General features: G+C 42.9%; 2 protein-coding genes across 4 annotated transcripts; both read right to left on the bottom strand.

Moving 5' to 3' along the window:
* Positions 1–3,537: 3,537 nt before the first annotated feature.
* eif4ba (eukaryotic translation initiation factor 4Ba) lies at positions 3,538–13,891 on the bottom strand. Of its 2 annotated transcripts, XM_005918559.2 has the most exons (15): positions 13,809–13,891; positions 11,925–12,065; positions 10,556–10,761; positions 9,988–10,104; positions 9,816–9,870; positions 9,547–9,693; positions 9,002–9,124; positions 8,586–8,846; positions 8,212–8,473; positions 6,320–6,408; positions 5,965–6,226; positions 5,779–5,816; positions 4,587–4,716; positions 4,126–4,198; positions 3,538–4,037 (listed from the first exon to the last, which is right to left on the bottom strand). In XM_005918559.2, exons 1-15 carry the CDS (start codon positions 13,819–13,821, stop codon positions 3,960–3,962), a joined length of 1,995 nt encoding a protein of 664 aa, XP_005918621.1. In that variant the 5' UTR covers positions 13,822–13,891; the 3' UTR covers positions 3,538–3,959. The 2 variants fall into 2 exon arrangements, with proteins under 2 accessions (XP_005918621.1, XP_042075317.1); XM_042219383.1 differs by lacking the exon at positions 4,587–4,716 and having other exon boundaries at positions 13,809–13,821.
* A 3,140-nt stretch (positions 13,892–17,031) lies between these two features.
* LOC102309471 (keratin, type I cytoskeletal 18) lies at positions 17,032–20,697 on the bottom strand. 2 transcript variants are annotated; one of them, XR_001336162.2, is made up of 7 exons: positions 20,164–20,697; positions 18,833–18,915; positions 18,588–18,744; positions 18,330–18,494; positions 18,120–18,245; positions 17,619–17,909; positions 17,032–17,306 (listed from the first exon to the last, which is right to left on the bottom strand). XR_001336162.2 is itself a non-coding variant. In XM_005918561.3 (7 exons), the coding sequence occupies exons 1-7, from the start codon at positions 20,602–20,604 to the stop codon at positions 17,267–17,269; spliced, it is 1,233 nt and encodes a 410-aa protein (XP_005918623.1). In that variant the 5' UTR covers positions 20,605–20,697; the 3' UTR covers positions 17,032–17,266. The 2 variants fall into 2 exon arrangements, 1 of the variants encoding a protein (XP_005918623.1); XM_005918561.3 differs by having other exon boundaries at positions 17,689–17,909.
* Positions 20,698–23,936: the final 3,239 nt, after the last annotated feature.

The following is a 23,936-nucleotide window of genomic DNA, read 5'->3' on the forward strand; positions in this document are numbered from 1 at the left end:
AACTGTCATGGCGACAGGTGTGGGGGCTGGTTATGTGTGGATACAGTGGGGGAAACAAGTATTTGATCACCTACTTGACCTATTTGTAAGTTTGCTCGCTTTCAAAGAAATGAACGTGCTTTGACTTCTATGGTAGTTTCATGTTAAAGGGGAGATACTGAATATCAATCAATAACCCAGAAAAAAACACATTACACAAAAGTTATAAACAGACGCATGTCAATGAGTGAAATAAGTATTTGATAATTTAGTACTTGGTGGAGAAATCCTTGTTGGTGTGATCTTTCTTGTAGTTGGTCACCAGGTTTGCACACATCTCAGGAGGGATTTTGGTCCAGTCCTCTTTACAGAAACTTGGCAGCTCGAAGCTTCAGTTTCTGCCACAGATTTTCTATCGGACTGAAGTCTGGAGACTGGCTAGGCCACTCCATGACCTTAATGTGCTTCCTCTTTAGCCACTCCTTTGATGCCATCTTCAGTGTTCTGACTGAAGGAAGGAGGATTTTACACATTTTACTTTCTCCCAAATCTTTCCTGAATGATTTAGATGCTCATTAGCAAACTTACGATGAACCTGTACAACTGCCTTCTTGAGAAGGGGGACCGTACCACGATTTCAGTCTATACAATGTAGAGTTTTACCAGTGGTGACTGTGGTTCCAGCTGCCTTCAGATCAAGTTCCAAGTTTTGGACTGATCCACCATTAGCTCCATGAGCTAAGATCTTGCACAGAGCTCCAGATCAAGGGTGTCTGATGGTCATTTAAATTTCACTCACATATATTTCACTCAGTGACATGTAAATAAATTTAAAACCTTTTAACTTTTGGTTGATATTCTGTCTTCCCCATCTCAGCACAACAAAGCACTCAGACCATGATTCTGCTCGCTAAAACTGCTCAACAGGACAGGTTATTGTAAAAAACACTGTTTTCCCCAATGCTCATGTTAAAACTGTTTTCACTGAAACAGAGTACCACAATGAAAGGGCACTCAGATCTTTACCCAAGTAAAAGGAACAGCACTGCAGTTCATATAAATAATATGCTACCCCTCACTCTCCCAGTTGATGCACCTATGGTATCATCTTTCTTGATGTGTTCACAAGATTTTCAGAAAACGTGACCTTTGACCTTGAGGTCGAGGACACTGATATTCAAACTCGACAGAGATCTTTAGTAGACGCACATATTGTATAAGTTTCAAAATCCTACGTCGCCTTGTTCTGAAGTTGTCACATTCACAAATTTGGATGTCCCGGTGGGGTGGCGACAATACCCCATCAGCCTTTTATGGCTGAGAGACAATTAAAATAACACTATTACAAAAAGTGTTTGATCTAAATCAGGGGTCTCAAACTTAAATGAACTGCACTCTCATCTCATTGGAGGGCCACTTTAGTGTTCAAGTAGTACAAAACAAACAAACAAGAAAACACCCGCAAGTATTTCTGAAAATGTAGAGTTTTGTTTGTTTCTTTAAAATTACAAATATTGTACAACAGGACAAAACTACAAACGTGAAGACCGTTTTTTTCCTCACTCTTAACTAACTGAAGCCTTTCATTGAGCTACCAAATAGACACATTAGTCCTCTCTTTCTGGCCAGACATGTGGCGGCACTTCTGCTATCATTTTGTTCGTATCTAAATAAAAATGCAGACTAAGTGCATGCATTAGTTTTTGACTGCTAGTGAAAAATGTTTTCTTTACAAGTAACTATTTCACTGAACTAACACAGACAATCCCTCAACATGTTTGTGCTCTCTGCTCATATTGCCCTCATATTAAATCATTTTTTTGCTTTTTAAACAATTTATTTTAAAATTGCCTTCAACAACAAACGAAAAAACTAACTTCAAGGGCCAAATTGCATCATATTTCTTCACATATAGTTTGAGACCCTTGCTCTGAAGGATGCACGCTTAAGCATTAATCTCATGTTGCAGCTGGTGCACTATTAAGCGCTTTATAAATGTGAATGATTATTGATTGAAATCAATGTTTAATATTTTAAAAGTCGCATTTTGTATGTGAAACCTGAATCCATGGATGACCTTTAAAGAGGATAATGACGCTTCTCCTTAGTTTTCAAATGTAAAACACTGAAATCATACTGTCCAATGCTGTAAGCCTATCCCAGCTGTTATTGGTGGGGGGTGGGATGTACACCCTGAATAGGCTGTTGATCGGTCACATGGCTTTTACACAAATGTTCACATCTATGGCCAATTTAGAATCCCTGTTTAATCTGATAAGCATCTCTTGGGACTGTGGGAGAAAGCCGGAGTACCTGGAGAGAACCCACAGTCACAGGGAGGACGTCCCGATTCGAACTCGGGATTTTTTCTCTGTAATTCTTTCTTATCCAGGCTTTATAATGATTGAAGTAATGTGGAGTGTGTTCATGCACACACACAAACACTTGCGTTGCTTTCCATGTCTGCTTCCCAGCTTTGGCATTGCTACATCATGGCCACTATTTTTGCCTCATAAATATTTAAAAGACATAATTTGCACGTGCCTAAACACACACCCTTGGTGTCAATCAGTATGCTTTCGGATATCCGCTGCAAAGAATGGTTTGCTTTGAAGAGTCTGAGAAATGCCTTCTTGCATTAAAATGCGCACCTCCTGTGTGTGGAGGAGGGTGGGTGGGTGTAAAGCTCAGCAGGATCCTAACCAGCTGCCACCAGGAGCCGGGGCCTCAGCAGGGGGCCCCAAGTCTGAAGAAACACTGAGGAAATCTTATGCCTCACAGACCACACCGGGAGAGCATAAAGTTGGTTGAAGCAACTCAGCATATAGACGACCGTGTTTTCACGGGTGATGGTAAATCCCGTAGGTGTTACGAGAGTATGTGCTGCTCATTCAGCATAACAAAAGGCAGCAGGGAGGAGTTGCATTTTCCCACATTAGAACTTTAATAATCATACTATTTGATTTCACATGATGACCCCAATTTATTACAAATTGGAAGACAGGTTCATATAACCTCATGAACAACCCCCCCCCAAGCAAATCCACCCTTTCTCCATGGATTTGTACTCCTTCAGGGGCAATGAATGATTTACACAGATCTGTTAACGTGACTGGATACTGGAGTACCATGAGCATTTAACTGGTCTAATTCTAAGGTATAGAAACAGAGGGACATCTGTACAATGATGGGGATTGTAATAATGGCACTTAATTGATTCTCACGGTAAAATTGTGTGGTGGCTTTTTTCTTTCTTCCTTCCTTCCCTGCAACTGTGAAAATATAAATCCTGCAAAAATATGTTTGGGAATCCTTTTGTTAACACCATCGACCAGCTTATTTGTTGAATGGTGAATCACATGATTGGAACATTTTTAAATTAGCAGGTTTTGTCTCAATGCTCTTGATAATGAGTACTGGAAAACGGGATTTTCAAATTTCAGCAGTACACTTGTATATTTTTTAAAATACTCTATAACATCAAATTATTTAATAACGTATACAGAAGGGCTTGCAATGATGTTTTGCATTTCTAAAAAGTCAATAAAGGAGAGAGAAAAAAAACCAAAACACGTTTATAAGCTCCATCTTCAGTCATTAGATGCACCTGTGATCCACAAATATACAAAAATCATTTTTCCCCACTTTTTCCATTTATTTATTACAATTAATTCAATCTTTTCCATCACGTTTTCATGTGTCATGTATTCCTCTGTTCCATTTAAAACAAGTCCAGTATGTGACTATTCTTTAGAACCTGAAGAGTCCTGAAGGTGGAGCAGGGGGAGGAGGGATGGGTGAATGGTTTGAAATTAAAGGACAGGTTTGTAGGAGGAAAACAGAGAGGGGTGATGATTCCCCCTCCCTTCCCAGGAGCCACATCCATGTGAGGAGATTTTTTTTTTTCCCATACGCTATGTGAGATTATTATTTTTTTCTTCTTGCATTCATCGCTTTCTCTGCATCTCGTTGTTTTCCCTCTAATCGGCGTCATCTGCGTCTTCTCCTTGGTCACCATCCATTAGCAAAGCGGCGTACTTACTGGCTGAGCTGAACTTCTGCAACAAAATAAGAAAAATAATCAGTACTTTGACAGCACAGTGCAACTTTGCACAGATTTTGATGTGGCTGAGCTACAGGACTTACGGGGGTTGGGGTCTCTTCGTATTTCTTTGGCTCTGGGGGTGGTCTGGAGTCTCGGTCTCTTCTGTTGTCCTTTCTAAAGGTCAGAGTGAATGCTGACGTTAGGAAGTATCTGTACTAAAAAACTAGTTGCGAAACCTTTAATGGCCACAGGTGAAAATAAATAAAGAGGAATCTGCTCGTTTTCGTCTTCTGAAGATTAACAACCATTTCAGAAATTTCAGTTCTGATTCATGTAGTTCTGACATGAATTATTTCTTGTGCTACAATATGGGGATCATGATGATTTGGTGTAGCACAGATAAAGCATTCATGTGCACACCAGCAAACCCTGTCTTCCCAGTGACCCACAAAAAAAATAAAAATGAAAAAACAAACCACAAAGCACCATCAGTTGTGTAACCCGAGCACAGATGCCTGAAAAATATCCTCCCTGTCTCATTAAGAACTTTGCAGTTGCTAACCTGTCTGCCTCCTTCCTTCGGTCTCTGTTGGGCCCCTCTCCTCGCCCCCGCCCAGCTCCAGGCCCTGCAGGCCCCCCTCGTGCTCGTGGGGGCCCCCGGTCCCGACGCACACCATCAGCCTTGTTCTCATCTTAAAGAAGAAGCCAGACAGTTGAGTCAAGGGGGGCTTGGTGGACGGTGTACAGTAGACTACACTCTCAACGCACTGCAGCATAAACAGCTACTTTGGTTGGATTCAAAATGTGTTAGTCACTGATATAGGGCCAAATGAGAGGTGCACAACTGCCCCCACTACAAGAACGGGCCTCTGAGAAATCTGATGCCGGCTTGCAAAATGTGCCAAAAGGTTCCAAAACTGTAGAAAATAGAGAGAGCCACCTTGTGGCACCACAGCCATGAAGATATTATTGTTCTTGTAGTGTTTCGGCATGCACGTTCTGAGCAGGACCCGCTCCTAGCAAGACTCTTTGACAAATGCGTTCAGCACAATTTCTAGTAAGTGTGGAAAGCACAGATAAAAGCTGCACACCACATATGGTAAGTGAGCAAGTGAATCGATGAAACACTTTCTAAGGAAATCTGCTAAATGCATGAACAAAGCATTTGCACGACAACAAATGAAGTCCTGAACTATTCCACTTCCTTTTTCTGAGAATCTTGTGCTTTTCACAGTCTACAGAAACAAACAAAACAAAAAGAAGTTCCCAGCTCTTTTTCCTGGACCACTCAAGGATTCGAAAAATCACTCTGTCATCACCTTTCAGGCGCCAATACTTACAAGATGTACTCTATAAGCACGTGCAAATGCTTCAGCTGTTTTTTTGTGCTTTTTTTGTTTCTCAGAGCACAGATGGGCAAATACAGCTGAAGCTGATTAAGTGCACCATACACTGATGATGTCGAGAAGAGCCAGACAAGTCAAAGGGGGCAGGAAACTCAAAACACAACTCCTAATATCACCTCGTTGACTGGAAGACCTAACCAAACGCAAGTGTGTGACAAAGTTTACTTTTCCAGCATGGAATGAGATGGATTACTCACTGTATTCAATTAAGACATGCAATATACTGTTTCTGCTTCACTTCTTCAGTCAGATTGTGCTTTTCTAAGATTTCTTCATTAGGTAATCGATGGAGACACCCTGGTAACTTGTTTTCGGAGTGGGGGAAATCCCACTGTGTTTAGCACTTACCCTTTCCAGATCCTCTTTCATCTGCAGAACTTGAAGAGCTAAAAGGAAAGGAGGAACAGTCAAGGCAAAGTATATTAAGGCTGTAGGGAATTCAGAGCATCAATTACTCAATCTACTACAATCTACTCATTCATTCATTCAAGAGCAGAATTTAAACATTGCAGGCTTCATTCAGTGAGTGCTCACCTGAACTTGGGAGGAGCTGAACCGCCTGGGGAGACCGGGGAGATCGGAGCTCGACCATCGCCCTCATTAGAGCCTGTGCTGGCTGCACTTCTCTTGGCCCATGCATTCTCCTTGGGAGGAGGTGCAGGCATCACCTTCAATGGCTCTTTAGAAGAGCTGGTGGAGGGGGGCCGGGATGAGGACCCAGGGGAAGTGGAGCCACCTTCTACCCCGCTGAATACCTCATTCTCACCGGAGCGCTCGCTATCTCGACACCGTGACCCTAGTGGGAGAAGGCAGTGTTTCAGTCCCAAGTAGGACAAAGACGAAGGAGAGATCGAGAAGAAGAAAGGAAGCGAGTGAAGAAACATCCCACCTCTTCCAGAAGTGCTTCCTTGCTGTGAAGACTCACTTCCTGTGCGGGATCGCTCAGTATGAGATTCCTCGTTGCGCCAGCTCGGGTCCCTAAAAGCAAAAAGAAAATCTTTATTTTCTTTCCTTTAGACCTTTGGGTACATTATGCAAATCAAACCACTGATGTCTGAAACCCAAACCACTATTTTAAGCACTTTGTTTCAGTGTAGCTACTCAAACAAAGTGCTCACACCACATGAGGGGAAGGACAGTTGAAACACTGCAACACTAAAACTAAACAAAATTTAAGACATGTTTTAGCTGATTGTAAACTGCAAATGGGGTAACAGGGTTTAAGCAAAGCAGGGTAAAACACGGAAAAGGCCAAGCAAACAAGTTTCTGAGTTTTTGCAGAGACTGTGGGGCATCTGAGACGGACTGTTTCGAGTGCAATGTGACGACCCGACCAATCGTAAAGCAAGAGCAAGAGTTCAGCCCTCACAGTTCTGCTCTATGCAAATGACATGATTAGCAGATTTTTGCAGTGGACAATCGTGAACACAAACCCTGCTGCAAACAGATATTAAAAATATCAGTTGCTGTTTTTACCTTCGAGGAGATTTTAAAAAGTGTAACATGCAAATATTTGGAACTGCTATTATATGTAAAAACTTGAGCAACTTGTTAGGCCTTAACTTACTGATTACACAGACAAACATCTGAAAATTCTGGATGTAAATGTCAAGACCAACGTGAAAGGCGAGTTGCAGCTATAACAGAACAGTGAACCAAAGAACATCTCAGAAATCTACCATGAACTCTTCAAGAATCACAAGATGAGGCTTTGAGTGTCCGTCAAGTTGTAGGCAGATCTTATAAACATGCCATAAACATCTCAGAAATTAAACTGAGCTGCAAGAACTTATTCACGAGTGACGGAGAAGGGGGCGGGAGATCAACAGACGGATTGGTGCTGCGGCTGCAGTGATGCGGACGCTGTACCGGTCTGTTGTGGTGAAGAGAGAGCTGAGTGTAAAAGCGAAGCTCTCAATTTACCGGTCGATTTACGTCCCTACCCTCACCGATGGTCACGAACTGTGGGTAGTGACCGAAAGAACAAGATCGCAGACACAAGCGGAAGAAACGCGCTTCCTCTGAAGGGTGGCTGGCCTCTCCCTTAGAGATAGGGTAGAGCTGCTGCTCCTCCACATCAAAACGAGCCAGTTGAGGCGGTTCAGGCATCCGACAAAGATGCCTCCTGGGCGAGGTGTTCTGGGCATGTCACACCGGGAGGGGGCCCCGGGGCAGACCCAGGACACGCTGGAGAGACTATATCTCTCAGCTGGCCTGGGAACGCTTGGGTGTTCCCCCAGACAAGCTGTAGGAGGTTGCTGGGGAAAGGGAGGTCTGGGCTTCTCGATCCGGCCCCGGATTAGCGGAAGAAAATGGATGGATGGCTGCAAGAACAGAAGTGAAGGATTCTAATGCAACAGCGACAACGGCTGTGGCTCTACTAATTGCAAGGATCGATGGTCTATGCCTGGCTCCTCCAAGGTACTGTACCCCAAAGTGCTCCCGGTGCATCTGTATGAATGTTAAGTTAAAGAAAGTACTTGTATGAATGTGTGTGAATGAGGCTTGGGGTAAAGCAGCAGAAAAGCACTTTGAGCATCAGTCCATTTAACAGAGACTCTGGCTGCAAAGGGCTTGTACAAGCTGTACAAGTCTCCACAGGATGCGTCAGCATTAAACACTTAATCATTAACATTTGAAAATAAAAAAGGCGCTCTCCCATTTCTGCATTAGGTCTAATTTACTTGTGCTTGAGAAAAAAAAAAAGGCAGAAAATTTAATGGTGTAATAAATGTACAATACTACTACATTCAAACATTACTCATCAGCCTCCCCGCTCACCTGTCCCTCATCTTTCTGTCCGGTCCCCTGCCTTTGTCCTCCTCCAGCTGCCTCTGCAGTCTCTCCTCCTCCTTCTTCAGCCTCTCCTCCACCTCCCTCTCCTTTGCTGCTGTGTCAACGGGTTTTGCTCCGCCAAAGATGGACGAGGCCCTGCTGCTTGAGCTTGAAGTGGCAGCAGGTGAAGTGCCACCACTGCCGGCGCTTTCCTCCTCTTTAGGTACACTACGAGGCTTCAGGTTCAACTTGGGTCTTTGCTGAGGAGCTAGGGTTGGAAAAGATGAAAGTACATACGTCACAAATGCACAACTTAACAAGATTTTTCTTGAAAATTAAGAATATTGACAAAGGATAGGATTTATACAATGAAATCTCACCCCTCTCTTCACGCCTGTCGTGCCGGTCTTCACGGTCCCCGTAACGATCCCGTTCTCCGTAACGATCTCGATCTCCGAAACGATCCCGGTCTCCGAAACGATCCCTGTCCCCATAGCGATCCCGGTCCCCGTAACGATCTCGATCTCCGTAACGATCCCGGTCCCCGTAGCGATCATTGCTACCCTGACTGTCATCATAATCACGGCGGAAACCACTACCAAAGTTACGACGACCTCCTCCACCACTACGAGAGTCGAAACCTACACAGACAGCAGACCAAAAAAGAAACGTGAAAACAGAACGCTGTAAACACTAAATACAACCACAAAAAATAAAGATTTATTTGGGATCAGAATGTTAAAGTAATCTGGATCTTGTGCCTAAGAAGCAGTTTCCAGAACTTATACAAACAAACCTCCATCATTGTTTCTGCGGTCCCTGTTGTCATAGCGATCCCGGTAACGACCTCCTTCATTACGATCACTGTCCCACCGCTGGCCATCTCTGTGACGATCAGACTCGTAACGGTCACGTGATCCTGCATTAGGTCGAAAGTAATAAGACGTGACACACTGAACAGCTGATTGGATGGTGTTACCACACAGGTATTTTATATAAACAATTCAAAATTAAAGACAAAGAAATAATAATAAAAAAAACAAAACACCTGCTCCTCAGTTTGAAAGCTGAAAACCAGGGCTGTGACATAAAGCTAAGGCTAGGTTTCACAAAATTCTCCATAGTGCAAAAGAAGCCACTTAATGGACTTGCTGTAATTAATTAGTTCAGTCAATATACTCAGAAATTAAACTTTCATGCTTCAATTTGTGAAACTGAAATGGGAAAAAAATAGTCTCAAAGCATTCTGTTTTTCTGTTTGTTTATTTAGGTATATTTTTGTCTTTAGAGGGAATCTTATGCTATCGTGATAAAGCTCCAGCAGAAGCATATTAGACTCACTGTCTCCGAAGGCATCATCTCTCCTGGGAGGTCCATCATCAGCATCCGCACTTGGTCGAGCTCTCCAGTCACTGTCTGTCTTATCAGGACCCATGTCAGCCATTCGCCCACCTCGGTCTCGACCACCCATAGGTCCGCTGTCTCTTTCTGAGATGTGAAGAAGGAGAGGAGACGCTGTGTTAAATTATCGAACACTTCAACGAGGGCAATGGAGCGGCGCGTGACTGCAGAGGCAGAGATGATCAAAATGTCCAGGAATAAAAGTGTACCTTTATCATTTGACTGGTCTGCAATATCCACACGAATCCGGCGGTTGCCCAGGTTCTGTTGGCATGAGCAAAGAAGTAGTTTGTTACAACTATTATTTACCGATCCTTCCTGCACTTTGGTGAAAGTCTCAGATTGTTTAATTGTGTCTTTTCCAACTTCAGGTTCTCTTACTTCCTCGCTGAGGCTGAGAGCCCTGAGGAGGGATTCTACGTCGTCAAATTCAGCATAACCAAAGCCTTTCAGCCTCTCTGGGTTACTGGGCTCTCGGGGCAGACGCACTGCACTGATCTGGACACAGAGACAGTTAAAGTGAAACACATTGATTAATAACATAACGCTCTAATTACACTCATGACAACAGAAACACACTACCCAAGTTTTCAAAATGCAAAATAACAACAGAAAACAACAACAACAACAAAAACTTTGTGTCGTTGATGTGACACGTTGAGGAACAAGTGTGAAAACAAACAGAAAAACAAAGTGGACCTCTGCATCCTGTTCTTTTTTAAAATGCAAATTCAATCTTGCTGTTGTGTGGACCGCCCCACGTAGATGTGGACTGAAACTTCAGAAATTAGCCACACGTGTAACTTCAAAGTGATGATCTGGGAACCTGAAATGTAACTGAAACTGCAAAACCAACACACACAGAACTGCTGGCATCCTAAATGTTATTTGCCTTGGCTGTTATATACAATTATGAGTGATGGCTGTGTGTATATCTTGCTAAACCTACTGCCAAGCCGCGGAAGAAGTCTTTGATTGAGTCCTCAGTGACATCATAGGGCAGGTTTCCCAGGAAGGCGGTGTATGGCGGGCTGCGGGGGAGTCTGGCCCGGTCAATATTGGGCTCGCGAGCTGAGCGAGGCGCTGTAGGCAGAATGGAGCGGTCGATGGGTGGTGCCCTGTACGTGTCCTCCTCCGTGTGCCAGGAAGTCGAGACTGCAGAGACATTGGAGGAATCTTCAAATAAAAGCTAATATTTGAGCTTCCTAAATTCATGAAATGCTTTCACTTAAATAAAAAAAAAAAAAAAAAAGAAGCTACCTATACTAGGGTTACCTGTGAGAAAACAAGAGAGCTCATTGCATAGAGATCACCGTTTTACATAATGCAAACACTTAAGAAAAAAACAAACATTAGGTGCCATTGCCTGCTACAGTGCTTGCGCAAACTGGCCTGCGTTCGCATTCCCCTTAATGATCCAGACTCGACTACGCATCAGTTTGTCTCATCATCTCAGCTCCTCTCTTTCTAAACAAACGCCCCTCATATGGCATGCAGCAATCACATTAGTCACACAAACTGGAGTTTAAGGGTCACACACACTCAGGTGTGGTGTAGATAGCCTAGTCTCAACATAGAAGCTGGAACAATTAACATACAAACAAACAGGGCATTGCCACTGACGCTGCATAAAAACCAAACTTTGACCTGGTAAATATGTTAATTAATACTTTCTTATAAATAAAATACATGCCTCATGTAACTACCCCCAGCTTGGATTAGTGTTATCACCCTCGCATTACAAGACATTTATATCTGCATATCATATCTATTCATATCTCACCCAGCTCATTTTCATTTAAACACTCTGCAGCACATTTCACATCCTGCCACATGTTCGACTACATGTGTTACTAGAATCGCCAGTTTGACCACATTCTTCAATTTCCCCAACGAATCTAAAAGATCTTCTGAACAAGAGAGAGCGAGCACACCGATTTTACTACAGTAATTGCTTTCAGGGCATTTCCACTGAGACTGGCTTGTCATACATAATATCTCCTTTAAAACATGTGACTGAATCAACAGCTATGCAATTAAAAGGATATCTCTGCCTACTGATTGCATAGCTAACCTGACTTACACTGACCATTTTGTTACCACAAATCACTCCGGCAGGTTGCTTCTTCAAATGCAAATAGCTCAGACAAACACTGCAGCCTTCAATTCAGAGGTTTTGAATTTGCAGTTAAGGGGAAAAGGTAGAGCTAAACAGTCGTTACCAAGAAACATAATGCAGACCGTTTTTTAGTTCACCTACTGTTGTGAAACGCTGCTAAGATATTCCGATCACTGTGTGCATTTCAGTGTGTGCTCACCATCTCCGTCCAGGTCATCAGTCTCATCCGCCCAGCTTGTGGACTTGGTCGGATAGCTGGGGGCGACGCTGCTGCCTCCACTGTCCTCCGCAAGAAAGTCAGTCAAAGTGAGGGTCTTCCCCTTCTTATTCTTCTTCTTAGCTGTAGGGAAGAACACATGAGTAAGTAATGGTTACCTTGCCCATTGTGGACATCTCTCTATGGAAGCCCCTTGCAAACAAAGTAACATATGGAATAGCTGCAGACTAAACTACCAGAAACTGCAGCATCTCAACAGTTAAAAAAAAACTACTAATGTTTTTGCCTTAAATGAGAGCTGCTGTTTAAATGGTGACGCTATTTTTAAGGTTTAGTAGTGAGATGATGTACAACCAAGCAAGATAAGAGTGGGCCCCAGTGTGCGTGTGATAACAAATACTTCTTTTGCTACAAAAAAACCAAAACTGCACACACACGAATGGGGAGTGGTCAGTCTGTCCAACCGTCACTGTGCAACAGACCAGAAAAGGCTCTTTAGCTCCAAGTCAGGTGAGAACCATAACGATTTCAAAACAACCTTACTGCAACACGTTTTTGAGGTTTGACTGACTGAATCATGCACAGACCACAGAATATTCTTGACAGTGTGTCCCAGTGCCAGCAGTTACCAGCCCCCAAGGGAGATGGGGAGGGGGGCTCGCACACAGTTCATGATGCAGGTTTTGACTTGGAAAAACAAAAACAAAAAATAGGGGGTGAGAAAGCTGGCTGGGAGCTTTATTGTGAAAATCCCAGCTGTCAGGACATTCTTTTGCACACATTATTTCAAAACCCACACAAACGCAGAGACCAACAAAGACTGTTTACAGCTCTGGTCCAGAATATTACACTAAGTTGTTGTTTACGGCCGTCAGGTTTGATCGAAATGGCTATAACCGCTTGTACTTTGCAAAACCAGCAAGCAAAAATATTGGCTGTGGTAGCCTGCTCAGCGATCCTCACTTATGTGACATTGGTGAGCTAAGAGCTGCGTAACATTAAGTTTCAGCGGAGCCGTCTTCTTCTAAAACTACAACCCCGCGGTCAAACTGTTAGGGTAACTATACTGGTCTTTAGCTTGCCGTATACACTGATCGCTTTTGTCTTGGCGGCTATGCGGGCTTAGTCAGCAAAGGACTGCTGACGGGGGAAGTATCCCTGCTTAGCTGGCTAGGTTTTACGGCCTAGCTCGCGTCGCAGCGCCACGATCCAAGTGCGCCATCAATCGCGCAGGACTTGGCCGGCTGGGGAAAAAAAGATAGCTTAAAGTTGAGAAGGAGCTAGGGAAGTGTTTAGAATGCGGCCAAAACAGGCTCAGCCGCCCCATTTCATCAAACACCGACACCAGGCAGCCACGCTTGCACACGTGGGGAGACTCCTCGGGCAGCCCGGACTCCTCGGCCCGACCCCTCCTCCACACATCGCGCTTGCGCCCGGCGCTTATCTTGCTCTGAGCGCCACGGCGAAACCCGCTACGGTCATACAATGTGCCAGCTCTGCACGCAGTTCCGAACATTTCACAGCCTGTCAACCACGTCCACTGCGCACAACAACGCTTAAAGTCAAAAGCGGACTTCAGCAGCCGCAGTAACCGTGCCCAGAGGTAAATGCTACAAGTTCTCGGGAGGTTACAACGTTCACATTTATGCTAGTCGTTGCTCCGTTCATTCGCCTATGTCTGGCAGTATCGTCTTTACCGAGCCCAAAACAACCGGGAACCCCTTTTATACACACGAGACAACGACGCGGAGCGATAAAGCGAAGAAAAAACAACCATCAAACTTCACGTGTTAAGTTGAATTGAAGTAAAATCCTCTTAAATTCTCCCCCGAACCAACCCGGATCGCTCACCCACATAAACCTCACCTGACGCCGCCATGTTGGAGAGCGAGTTCGTAGTAGTTCCCGGATGAAGGCGTCAGAGGTTTATTATCGGGAGCGCGCATCGTCGTCCACGAGAGCCTTGCCTCCTCCCTTGTTTACTTGCTGACCCACATCTGCTGCACCGCTGCTCCGTGCTCTGCTCAATATTTGTCGTATTTGTCACCGAACTGGCTGCAGCTTTCCCAGCTGTGTATTTATTTTAATCTTATAGCAATTTCAATCCACCTTTTCTGATTTTTTTTGCTTAAAATTCTAATGAATTAGTGGTAATAAGCCATTAAGTACTGACCCGTGTCCCAGAGATTATAGAACTTTGCTGAGTTTTCGTTTTTTACCGTAAAACATAATAATAAAAACCGTCCAAGTAGCATTTTTTTGGTTAAAGTGGTTAACTTTATATCAGCTCTTCATGATGGCTTGCATCTTATGTACAGGTTTGAATAACTGCCAGCTATCAGTTATATTATGCTGGTTTTATGATTATATCATCCAAGGTTATAGCCAGTCCTTGGTAGGGATGGGTATCGTTTAGATTTTATTCGATACCAGTACCAAACCGGTACTTTTGAAATGGTGCTGATGCTTAAACGGTGCTCAAACCTGTCCTTAAAGAATGGAGAACACAAAATTGGTCCAAAAACCTCTCATGTTCAGCTGTTTTTTTTTTTTTGTAAAAAGATAACAATGTTAGCCTTTTCTGCAGCTATAGGGCATACATGGTATCACTCTTGGCTGGAAGCAGTGCTTAAACAATGGAAAAAACACAAATTTTGTCCAAAAACCTCTCATGTTTAGCTGTTTCCCACTTTTTCTTTGGTCATTTTAGCCTTTTTGGCCAGGGTGAAGGGAGTACCTGCCATCAAACAAGAAGACAGCCGCATGTAGCTATAACGGTGTTTGCTAGTTCACCTTACATGCATTAATGCAGACCTTCCCAAAGTGTGGGGCCCGGGGGCGCAGAGCCATTGCAGGGGGGACGCGGCATGAAAAGGGAAAGAAAAAACCAAAACAATGCTTGGACACTGCTAGCACGGGGCGCCCACGCAAATGCAAAGCAGGAGATGAAGCATCGTTGAATATGTTTCCAAACCAACTTCATTCTAAGCCAAAGACTAGAAAATATGGTGAAGCATATCTTCCCTTTGGATTCACCTGCACAAGTGCCGAGGTAGGTCTCCCCTGCAGAATTGGTCATTCCTATGTCGGGAGCAGCGCTGGGCTGTTCAAATCACCGACAAACAGGATCCCACATTCTTGATTTTTAGTTCACAAACACTTGTAATAAATAACTACTCCTGACATTTTGGAGATGTTAGCTCTTTACACAGTAAAGTTACAGTGGGATACAAATAATATCAGGCTGATCCTGCCACGATTTGTTCCCCCTGTCTAAATCACGGACAAACAGTATCCCACTGTTGTTTATGTTTTTAAACCCATTTTGCACAGAGAGGTATTTTTTTGAAAAATTTATTGATAGCAATGTTGAATATTATTACACAGGAAAAAAACAACTACATGTAAAAGAAGTAAACCGTGGTGCCTCTGCCTTTCTAAATAGAGGGACAGTAACTGCGTGTTTATATGTAAGAGTGTAACCTGAAGATAGAGACAAAATACTGTTTATCTGCCATTCTGCAATTCCTCTCATGTAAACAATAACGTGGCGCACAGCTGACGTGAAAAAAGGCACCTTTGACGTTGTGTGACGAAAACTGTATTCCTGTCCACACATAAAAGCAAAACAGGAGTTTTGAAAAATCTCAGTTTTCGGTGATTCGAAGTGCCGAAGTGCCTATGTGTGGATGACACAGCTGCGTTTTTAAAAATATCCGTGTAGGTGCGGACGTAGCGCAAAAAGAGTTAGTAGTTTATTTTCTTACCTGCAGATTACTTGTATTTGCTTAATTGTTTATGTTTGAGGTGTGAAATAAACCGCAATTGAGCAAAATATGCATGTGTGTAGTTGGAGGATGTGTTAGTACGTGTGCGCGTGCGGGGGGCACGAACATTTTTCTGGGGCAGCGAAAAAAGTTTGGGAACCACTGCATTAATGTAATAACGTGGTTAGCCTACTCAACGTACATTACACACGAACAACATTAAGCTACTCACACCGAGAAGAACGGCTGCTGCCGTCATCATTTCTGCTACACTGGCAGGGCTAGGGGCCAGGACTCTCCTCTTCGGGTTTTTGGGAGATGTTGCTAAGCACCACACCCGCAGTAGATGTGCACGGTGTGAGGTCTTGCAGCAAGCTATCAAATATGGTGCATTTCTCGGCACTATGCGTCGCCAGGTGTTTCATCGGATTTGAGGTGTTACCTCCTTTGACAGTATCACAGTATCAGCTTAAAGCACTTGTTGCAGGCTGCTGAGTTTGCAACTTTTGCTGTGAAGTACAGCCAGACTTTGACTGCCTGGCCTTGGGCACTTTGAATCTGTAGCTCTGCTCTAAAAGCATGTACGTACCTGGACCCGCCTACTATCCTCGGAAATGATTGGCTAGAAGTGTATCACAGCTCAGGGAAAAAAAGCACCGAAATAAAGCACCGAAATGTGCGCTGCTTTTCGGTCTGGTTACTGCCGTTTATGTCAGAACCGGTGCCATCCTGGCACCGGATACCGGTACCCATCCCTACTCCTTGGTGCATATAAGTAGTAAGGCAAATTCTTATGCAGCCACCTAGGTGGCTCATTTAGGACTACTTCTTCCCCCTAGTGGCCACTTATCATGTTGCATTTGTAAGATTCACGTTACAAATTATGGCCTTTTCTCTGAATGGGATAAGCAGAAAAGAATGGATGGATCGTGGCTCATATGGATGGATCATGGCTTTTATTTCATCATAATATTTTGAGATGCAGCAAATGATAACACAGATAACAATTTCCCTGAATAAGATAGCAATATAGTCAAGCAAATTTGTGGATATTTTCTTTTTATAAATTGTTGGTTTCACCAACAGTAATGATCAGTTATTTTATTATTATTATTATTATTATTATTATTATTATTATTATTATTATTATTATTATAATTTTTCTTTATTTTTTTTAAAGTTGTTTTTTATTTTTATTTATTTATTTATTTATTTATTTATTTATTTATTTATTTATTTATTTATTTATTTTTAATTTAGTAAATGCCTTTACCTACCAAACATGAACTGAACTGAAGTGAGAACCAGACAAAAACTGTGAATTCAGGTTTAAGAAGTGGTTTTATTTGGTTTTATTTTGCGGTCAGATCAGGCAGTGATCCATGTTTCGCTGTGGTGGAATAATGCCTTTATTAAAAACTGCTTAAATCAGGGTTCACTTGACATGTGGTTATAGTGCAAAAAATGTCAAAACTCCTCCACCCACCCCACTCATAATTAATGGGTGTGGGCAGATTGCTTCCATTGTTGCGATGACTCCCAATCCTTTGTTCCAAATTAGTCGGAGGCCTCCAGCTCGTCCAGTGCATCCTGGAGCCTGTGCAAAACACAAATGAAACATTTTGACTTCCAGAATATTCACATTAAACTGGCCTTGAGACCATAACCAGCTGAGATTTCTGACTTGCATAATGTCTTGATGCATGCATCAATCATCCAGGTAAGGAAATCCCAGAAAGTTGATTCTGTTTATCTAGATGTAGTGTTTTGATTCTGCTCATCTAGATGTTGCGTTTTCAGAAAACACTACATCTAGATAAACAGAATCAACTTTCTGGGATTACCTTGCATAATGGTGTAGTTATTTTTGGCCATGCAACTCATGCTATCAATTGATTTTCATATTCACCTCCACCATCACCATCATCTTGCCATGACCTGCATTTTTTTTTCTTCCACCACATCTTTATAGCTCTTACTTGAAGTCTCCACCATCCAGCAGAGTCTTGTAAGTGCTGATCTCGCCCTCAAGTTTCATCTTCATGTTGAGCAGCGCCTCGTACTCTTGGGTCTGCTGCTGTATGTTCGCGCGTAAGCTAGCCAGCTCCTCCTCCAGCCGAATAATGAGGGTGTTATACTTCTCCATTTCCATGTTGTTACGTAGCTCTGTGTTGCGCAGGGTGTCTTCTAAAGAGGCTTTCTAATAAAAGGAGAAATAAAAGCTGTAAGTATAAGAAAAGATGAGGAAATATATGCTTTGCTAACTAAGAGTGGGCGCAGTGGTCATGGTATTCAACTGTGCCAATTTTGTAGTAAAAAGATATAGAGAATGCATTATGGAACAGGGTCATAAACTTAGAAAGGATTTGATAATTTCATGTTTATAAATAAAATCAGTGAAAATGCTTACTAAGCTCTGTTGAGATGCAAGTTCAATTTCCAGAGTCTGTATCTGTCGTGATAAGTCGCTCTTCTCCATTTGGGCCCCCTGGAGAGCTTCTGTGTTCTGTGATACCTGCACCTGCACATCTGCAATCTGCCAGGGACACGAAAGGAAGATGGTCAGAAACACAGTGGCTCAGCGTGTCTTTTGAATCAAACTTCTTAATGTCCACCGCACCTGATTTTCATGCCACCGTTTGAGATCTTCTGCGTTTTTCAATGCAATCTTCTCGTAGTTGGCTCTCATGTCCTCCATGATCTGGGACAGGTCCTGACCTTTGGGAGCGTCTACATCCACCTGCACACCTGACTGTGAGATCTGACTCCTCAGCTCCATCACTTCCTGTTGGATCAGCAGAATGAGAAAAGAAATGAAGAAGACAACAAAACGTGTGACTCTATATGTTATTATCAATCTGATGAACCGCAAGCTCACGTTCTCATGGTTCCTCTTTAGGAATAGAAGCTCCTCCTTCACGGCTTCAATCTCGTTCTCGATGTTGAGCCTGCTCATGTTCGTTTCGTCGAGGACTTTCTTCAGCCCGCCAATGTCGGCCTCCACGGACAGGCGGATCGCCATCTCATTCTCAGATCTGTGGGAATGAGCAGACACAGTGTATGAGAGACACAATCGCAGAGTGTAAGAATGACTACACATGCAAAGACGAGACGATCACATACTTGACTTTGAAGTCGTCGGCAGCGAGGCGGGCGTTGTCAATCTGAAGCACTAAACGGGCGTTATCCATTATTTTATCGAAGATCTGGACAGGAAAATAAAACATTGTTTAAAAAATTATTATTTTATTATTTTCATTTTACTTGATTCTGCTGTTTAGAAAGAACAGAGCTGCTTAACCCGTGCACAAGTCAGTAGCCAGTTCTAATAATTATGTGCTTTGACACAGCATTTTTTGTAGGCCCGACTTGCCTTATGTAACCACCGATACTCAAAAAGTCAAACTGCAAAAACCGACCGCAGCATGATTGAATCCATAGTAACCTGTAGTCATAAAAGAAGAACCATAAACTGAAGAACAGGAAGCGAGGGTGTTCCTGTGCCAAAACAGAATCTGGTTTGTTTTAGCGTTGCCAGAGCAACATGTATCCTGTCTCAATAAATCATAGAGAGAAAGTTTCTCTTCTGTCCACCCAACTGCACATGTCTCTGTCTGTCTGTCTCTGTATGTATCACCGATCGCATCTATGCGTGCACAGAGGGGAAAATTCTTTATCGTGACTGTGGCAGTGAGTCTATGATTTCTTCTTGTTTCCTGTCACAGAGGGGAAGGGGAAATACTTTAGTGTGGTAAAAAAAAAAAAGAGTAAAAAACTAAAAAACCACCATAAATGTGTCATTATGTGATGCAGAAAAGCGGGACTCTGGAGAAGAATGTGACATTTGACTCTGCTGATTGTTATACAACCACTGCACTGACACGCATCTATCTGTGCGTGTGTGTGTGCACACTCACTCTGGCACTATGAGATCGCTTTGTATGTACGAGTGCCACACATCTGTTTCCCATTGAGCGCCTCCTACACTACGCATGCTTGTAGAATCCACATCTAACAAGCAGAACCATTTAGAAATGCTTTTGTCTGCTGGTTTTCTGAGAGCTTCGCAGTCCGTCTCTCGTGATGATACCCTTGTGTTGGTGATTCATCAGAGGAAGTTGGGGCCAGTCGAGAGTTTTATGGGGGAGGGGACTGGCTACAGTTGAGCTGCCACACCCGTCGTTCTCTTTAAAGAAATTTGATAACTTACAAAGGAAACACTGCTGGTCTCAGTAAAAGCATTCTCCAGCTTCATTTTCAAACACAGGTGATCTTTAAATAAAGATTATGTTAAAACCTTCTTGCTGGAAATATGTAGTGTTGAGTGCTGTCACATGCACTCATTGATTCTCAAATTTTAGCCCAGCTAAACTATTTCTAAAGTATCTTTCTCACTGTGTCTTATCAAACACCTTTTCACTTTTCTAACATTTTCATTTGTTCTCAGTTCTTACCTGTCTGCGTAAGTCGTCTATGATGGGCTCATACTTGCTGTAGTCTCTAATGTCAGGGCCTCCTTTCTCCAGGGCCTCCATGATCTTCAGCTCCAGTTCCTTGTTGGCCTTTTCCAGGGTCCTCACCGTCTCCAGGTAATTGGCCAGGCGATCGTTCAGGTTCTGCATGGCTCCCTTCTCATTGCCCAGGATCGAAGCACCGGAGCCACCGCTGGCTGTCACGGACGCGCTGGCACCACCGTAACCGGCGCCCATGCCTCCACTCAATCCACTGCTCAGCTTAAAGGAGGTTGAAGGTCTAAGTGGAATACCAGAACGCAGGGAAGATGCAGAAGCAGAGGAGATGCGAACATCCTGTCCACCAGCACCAGCATAAATACTGGCAGCACGGTACACTGGGGTAGAGCGGGTGAAAGACATCCGACTAGATCTTGTGGTCATGTTGGATAAGTTTAGACACGGCAGAGGATGAAGTGAAAAATGAGATGTGGAGACTCACTGCTGGCTGGTCTAGAAAATGACGCCGGCAGTGGGAAGTGGGGAACTTATACTCCTGCCTCTCTCCCCCAATGAAAGCTGGTGTCTCAGACCCTGCCCACTTCAACATCACCCCAGTCTTTGTTTCCTGTTTCACTCACTCACTCACGCACTCACTCACTCTCTCATATGCTTCCTTTTTAACCCACAATGTTTTTTCTGTCTCCAAGGAAATGTGTTAAACATATTTTGTGGTGTAAACATGTAATAGCCTTCTGAGCAGATAACGGAACTACAGAGACCACATAAACCAACACACACAACAAATAACAGAAAGCAGCAATGGACAAGCATATGTTTCTAGTGAGAATTAAAAGCAAATATTAAAGGGTAAAATATGGTGAGTATGCAACGAAATACTTTTGGTTTGCCCGAGAAAGGAATAATGCCTAGTACTTGCTGCGTGCTTGCAAGTTTGTGGTCAGCCAGGCCCAAAATAAACAGACTGTGCCAGCCTTCCTATCTTAACTGAACTGAATACAGTATGAAACAGCTACAACTAAAACATGGCGTTAAAGAAATGTCTCGATCAGATTAAGCAGATTTAGAAAAACCACACCAGAAGTGATGCCATCTGATTTACTAACAGACTCAGCCACGACTGTGATCAAATTCCAGCACACTGAGTAGGATGTACAATGATGAACAAAGAAATCGGACATAGTGCTAGGAATACCTGTGACACCCAAGCTTCAGCTGGATCTAAAGGCTCTGCAAGAGATGAAAAACAAAGGTTAGCTGATACCCGGGTCAAAGTACAATCAAAAGGAAATAAAAGCTGCCCTCATTCAACTGTCACAGTATAGGCAATTATGTGCACAAATCAATTTCTATTGAGGATTCTGAACAATTATCTTTGAAGTCTTATCTTATTTTGTGCCTCTGGACATTGCAGTTTTTCTCTTATCCTTTGAGAACCTCAAAGAAAGTAAAACAGAATACTGCAGTGCTCCTTGTAGCTGTCCTAAAAACGTGTTTGCAACATGATGAAGGTGAATAAATGAAGTGGAACATACAAATATAGAGGACTGATATATACACTGGAGTAAAACCCTGTGATAGACTCTCAAACACAAAAACCTTTAATTTTCTTAAATCCAGTTACAGTATTTAGTGCTCCAGCATGACCTTGGAAGCGCTTAAGTGAACCTAAAGTTGTGGCCAGAGAGGGTTTTCCTCTCTGAGCCCTTAGAGACCTGGATAATGAAGCACCCACAGGGGGAAATTCCAAAGACTCAAACAACCTCCTGCGCCCCCTTACAACCTCATTCTTTTCATTTCTGCTCCTCCCTTTGCCTCCAAGCTTGATCAGCTTTCACCGTGTACATTCCCACCCTATTACTGTGTATGTCTTTACTAATTTAATTTAGTAACACTCAGTAAGAAGAGAAGAGCTTGTACTGTAGAGTGGCAAAATAGCAAAGAAAAAGCAAAGAATGCACTGCAGCAGAGGCAGATTAGAGGAACGATGAATGAAGTCAGCATGACTCATACCTCATGACTTGTGGCCGCTGTCTCGTTTGTTTGAATGTGTGTTGGCAACCTTTTCCCCAGGCCAGTAAGTCCTAAACCTTGCAGTGACAAACAGAGAAATAAACTTGAGCTACAGGTTTATATAAAACAGCTTAATCTCTAAATTGCAGAAAACATCCCAGATTCAATCAAGACTCTTATCTTTAAATCCCGACTCACACCACTAAGATTTCTTTTTAAACCAAAGATAATAAAAGGAAAATAAGGGGATAGTGGAGAGAATGGAGACTGTGAGTCATAGTAACACACAGCAGGAGTCTGGAAACCACTGCAGAAGTTTCTGTTCTTTTACAAATCTTGGCTAACTGTCAGATTACTGCAATGCTCAGACTGCTGCGGCCTCGAATTAATTTTACTTCCCTCCTTCTTTCTCTTTAGTTTCCTTTCTTTACAGCGTAAACCGTATGCTCGTAGATGTATACGAAATCCAAAATCTACATTTGCATAGATGCATTTGCATATTTATTATCATGCATATTGTATCTGTGGTCGTGTCACACATACACAAAACAGTGCTGACATGCATGTGAGTATGATACACTCTAAGTGACTCACATTTCTGCATCCTCCCTTCCTCTTTTTTGTCATTCTTTCACTGACTCATCCAAGATGCTCAAAGATACCAAAGAAGGGACCTTGTTTAAATTTGTACATACAGTACTGTGTAAAAGTTGTGAGCCATCCCTGACTTCTTTATGTTTTGCTTCCCAGGAGCCAGACTTTTATTTTATTTTTATTTTTTTTAAGTGGTCTTGAGCAATAGTTCTCCAGGCTTTCTTAAGGTCTTTCAATTTTTCTTTGGAGATTAGCAGCTGTTATACTTTTAGTCCATTCCTTGCAGCTGACTATTTTTAGAGCATTTTTGTATGTTAAGCCACTCAACACTGACCTATGAATCATTCAAGTATGAAAAAGGTACCTAACTGAAGATATAAACTTAATAGAGAGTACATTTTAAGTCTTCAGGCACTTTTTCTCTAGCAGCCTGTAGACTTGTAGTCAAGACTGCCTAAACCAAGACCAAGACAAAGACAGACCGAGTCAAGACCAAGACAAAGTCGAGACGAGCAAAGACCGAGACAAAAAAGTCTTTAAACTGCAGCCAGATGCTGCTTCGTTTACAGGTGTCAGGCATATTTATGTGTTTTTGGGATGCACTCGCACAGCCCTCCTCACCACTGTCTACTGTCTCACTCACTTACTGAGAGGACAGACGCAGCTCCACTTGACTGTCACATCTCTCACCCTCTCTGTTTTTCACATAATGATATTATCCTATATCCTTGCATGTGATTGGCCACAATATGGAGGGATTGGAGCATAGCTGAGTCACTGTGTGAGAGCTGAGCAGCGAAAGGAAACTAAGTGAGGAGCCGGCTCTCGCTCAATGGGAGTCGACTCTTCTGATTCACTACAAAGCACTCTCTAAGCACGGCTCTTAGAACTGATGCTTTTGCGCATGACACATTATCGAATGTTAAGTTGTGTGTCATGGATACTGTTGACTCCAAGTCTCCCGATCACTATGTCGATCTGAGACAGCAAGACCGAGAAAGCGAGACCAAGACAAGACCAAGATCAAAGTCCGTCGAGACCAAGACAAGATCAAGTGAAGACCAAGACCGGTCTCAAGACATCCTACTCTAGCAACTTGTCACAAAATATGTTCTCATTTATTTACTTGATTCTATGAAAAATGTCAA

This window comes from Haplochromis burtoni, unplaced genomic scaffold, assembly GCF_018398535.1.
Source record: "Haplochromis burtoni strain Fernald_Lab_line unplaced genomic scaffold, NCSU_Asbu1 Contig_32, whole genome shotgun sequence".
Taxonomy (NCBI): Eukaryota; Metazoa; Chordata; class Actinopteri; order Cichliformes; family Cichlidae; genus Haplochromis; species Haplochromis burtoni.

Excerpts from the sequence above, each read along its gene's own strand:
- eif4ba (XM_005918559.2), bottom strand. Across the intron at positions 6,227-6,319 it reads AGGAAGCACTTCTGGAAGAG|GGTCACGGTGTCGAGATAGC; the intron begins GTGGGATGTTTC and ends TTCTCCCACTAG. Across the intron at positions 5,817-5,964 it reads TCAGCTCCTCCCAAGTTCAG|CTCTTCAAGTTCTGCAGATG; the intron begins GTGAGCACTCAC and ends CTTTCCTTTTAG.
- LOC102309471 (XM_005918561.3), bottom strand. The coding sequence starts at position 20,604 with ATGACCACAAGATCTAGTCGGATGTCTTTCACCCGCTCTACCCCAGTG. Across the intron at positions 18,916-20,163 it reads TAGACGACTTACGCAGACAG|ATCTTCGATAAAATAATGGA; the intron begins GTAAGAACTGAG and ends TTTCCTGTCCAG. Across the intron at positions 18,495-18,587 it reads TAAAGAGGAACCATGAGAAC|GAAGTGATGGAGCTGAGGAG; the intron begins GTGAGCTTGCGG and ends CTGATCCAACAG.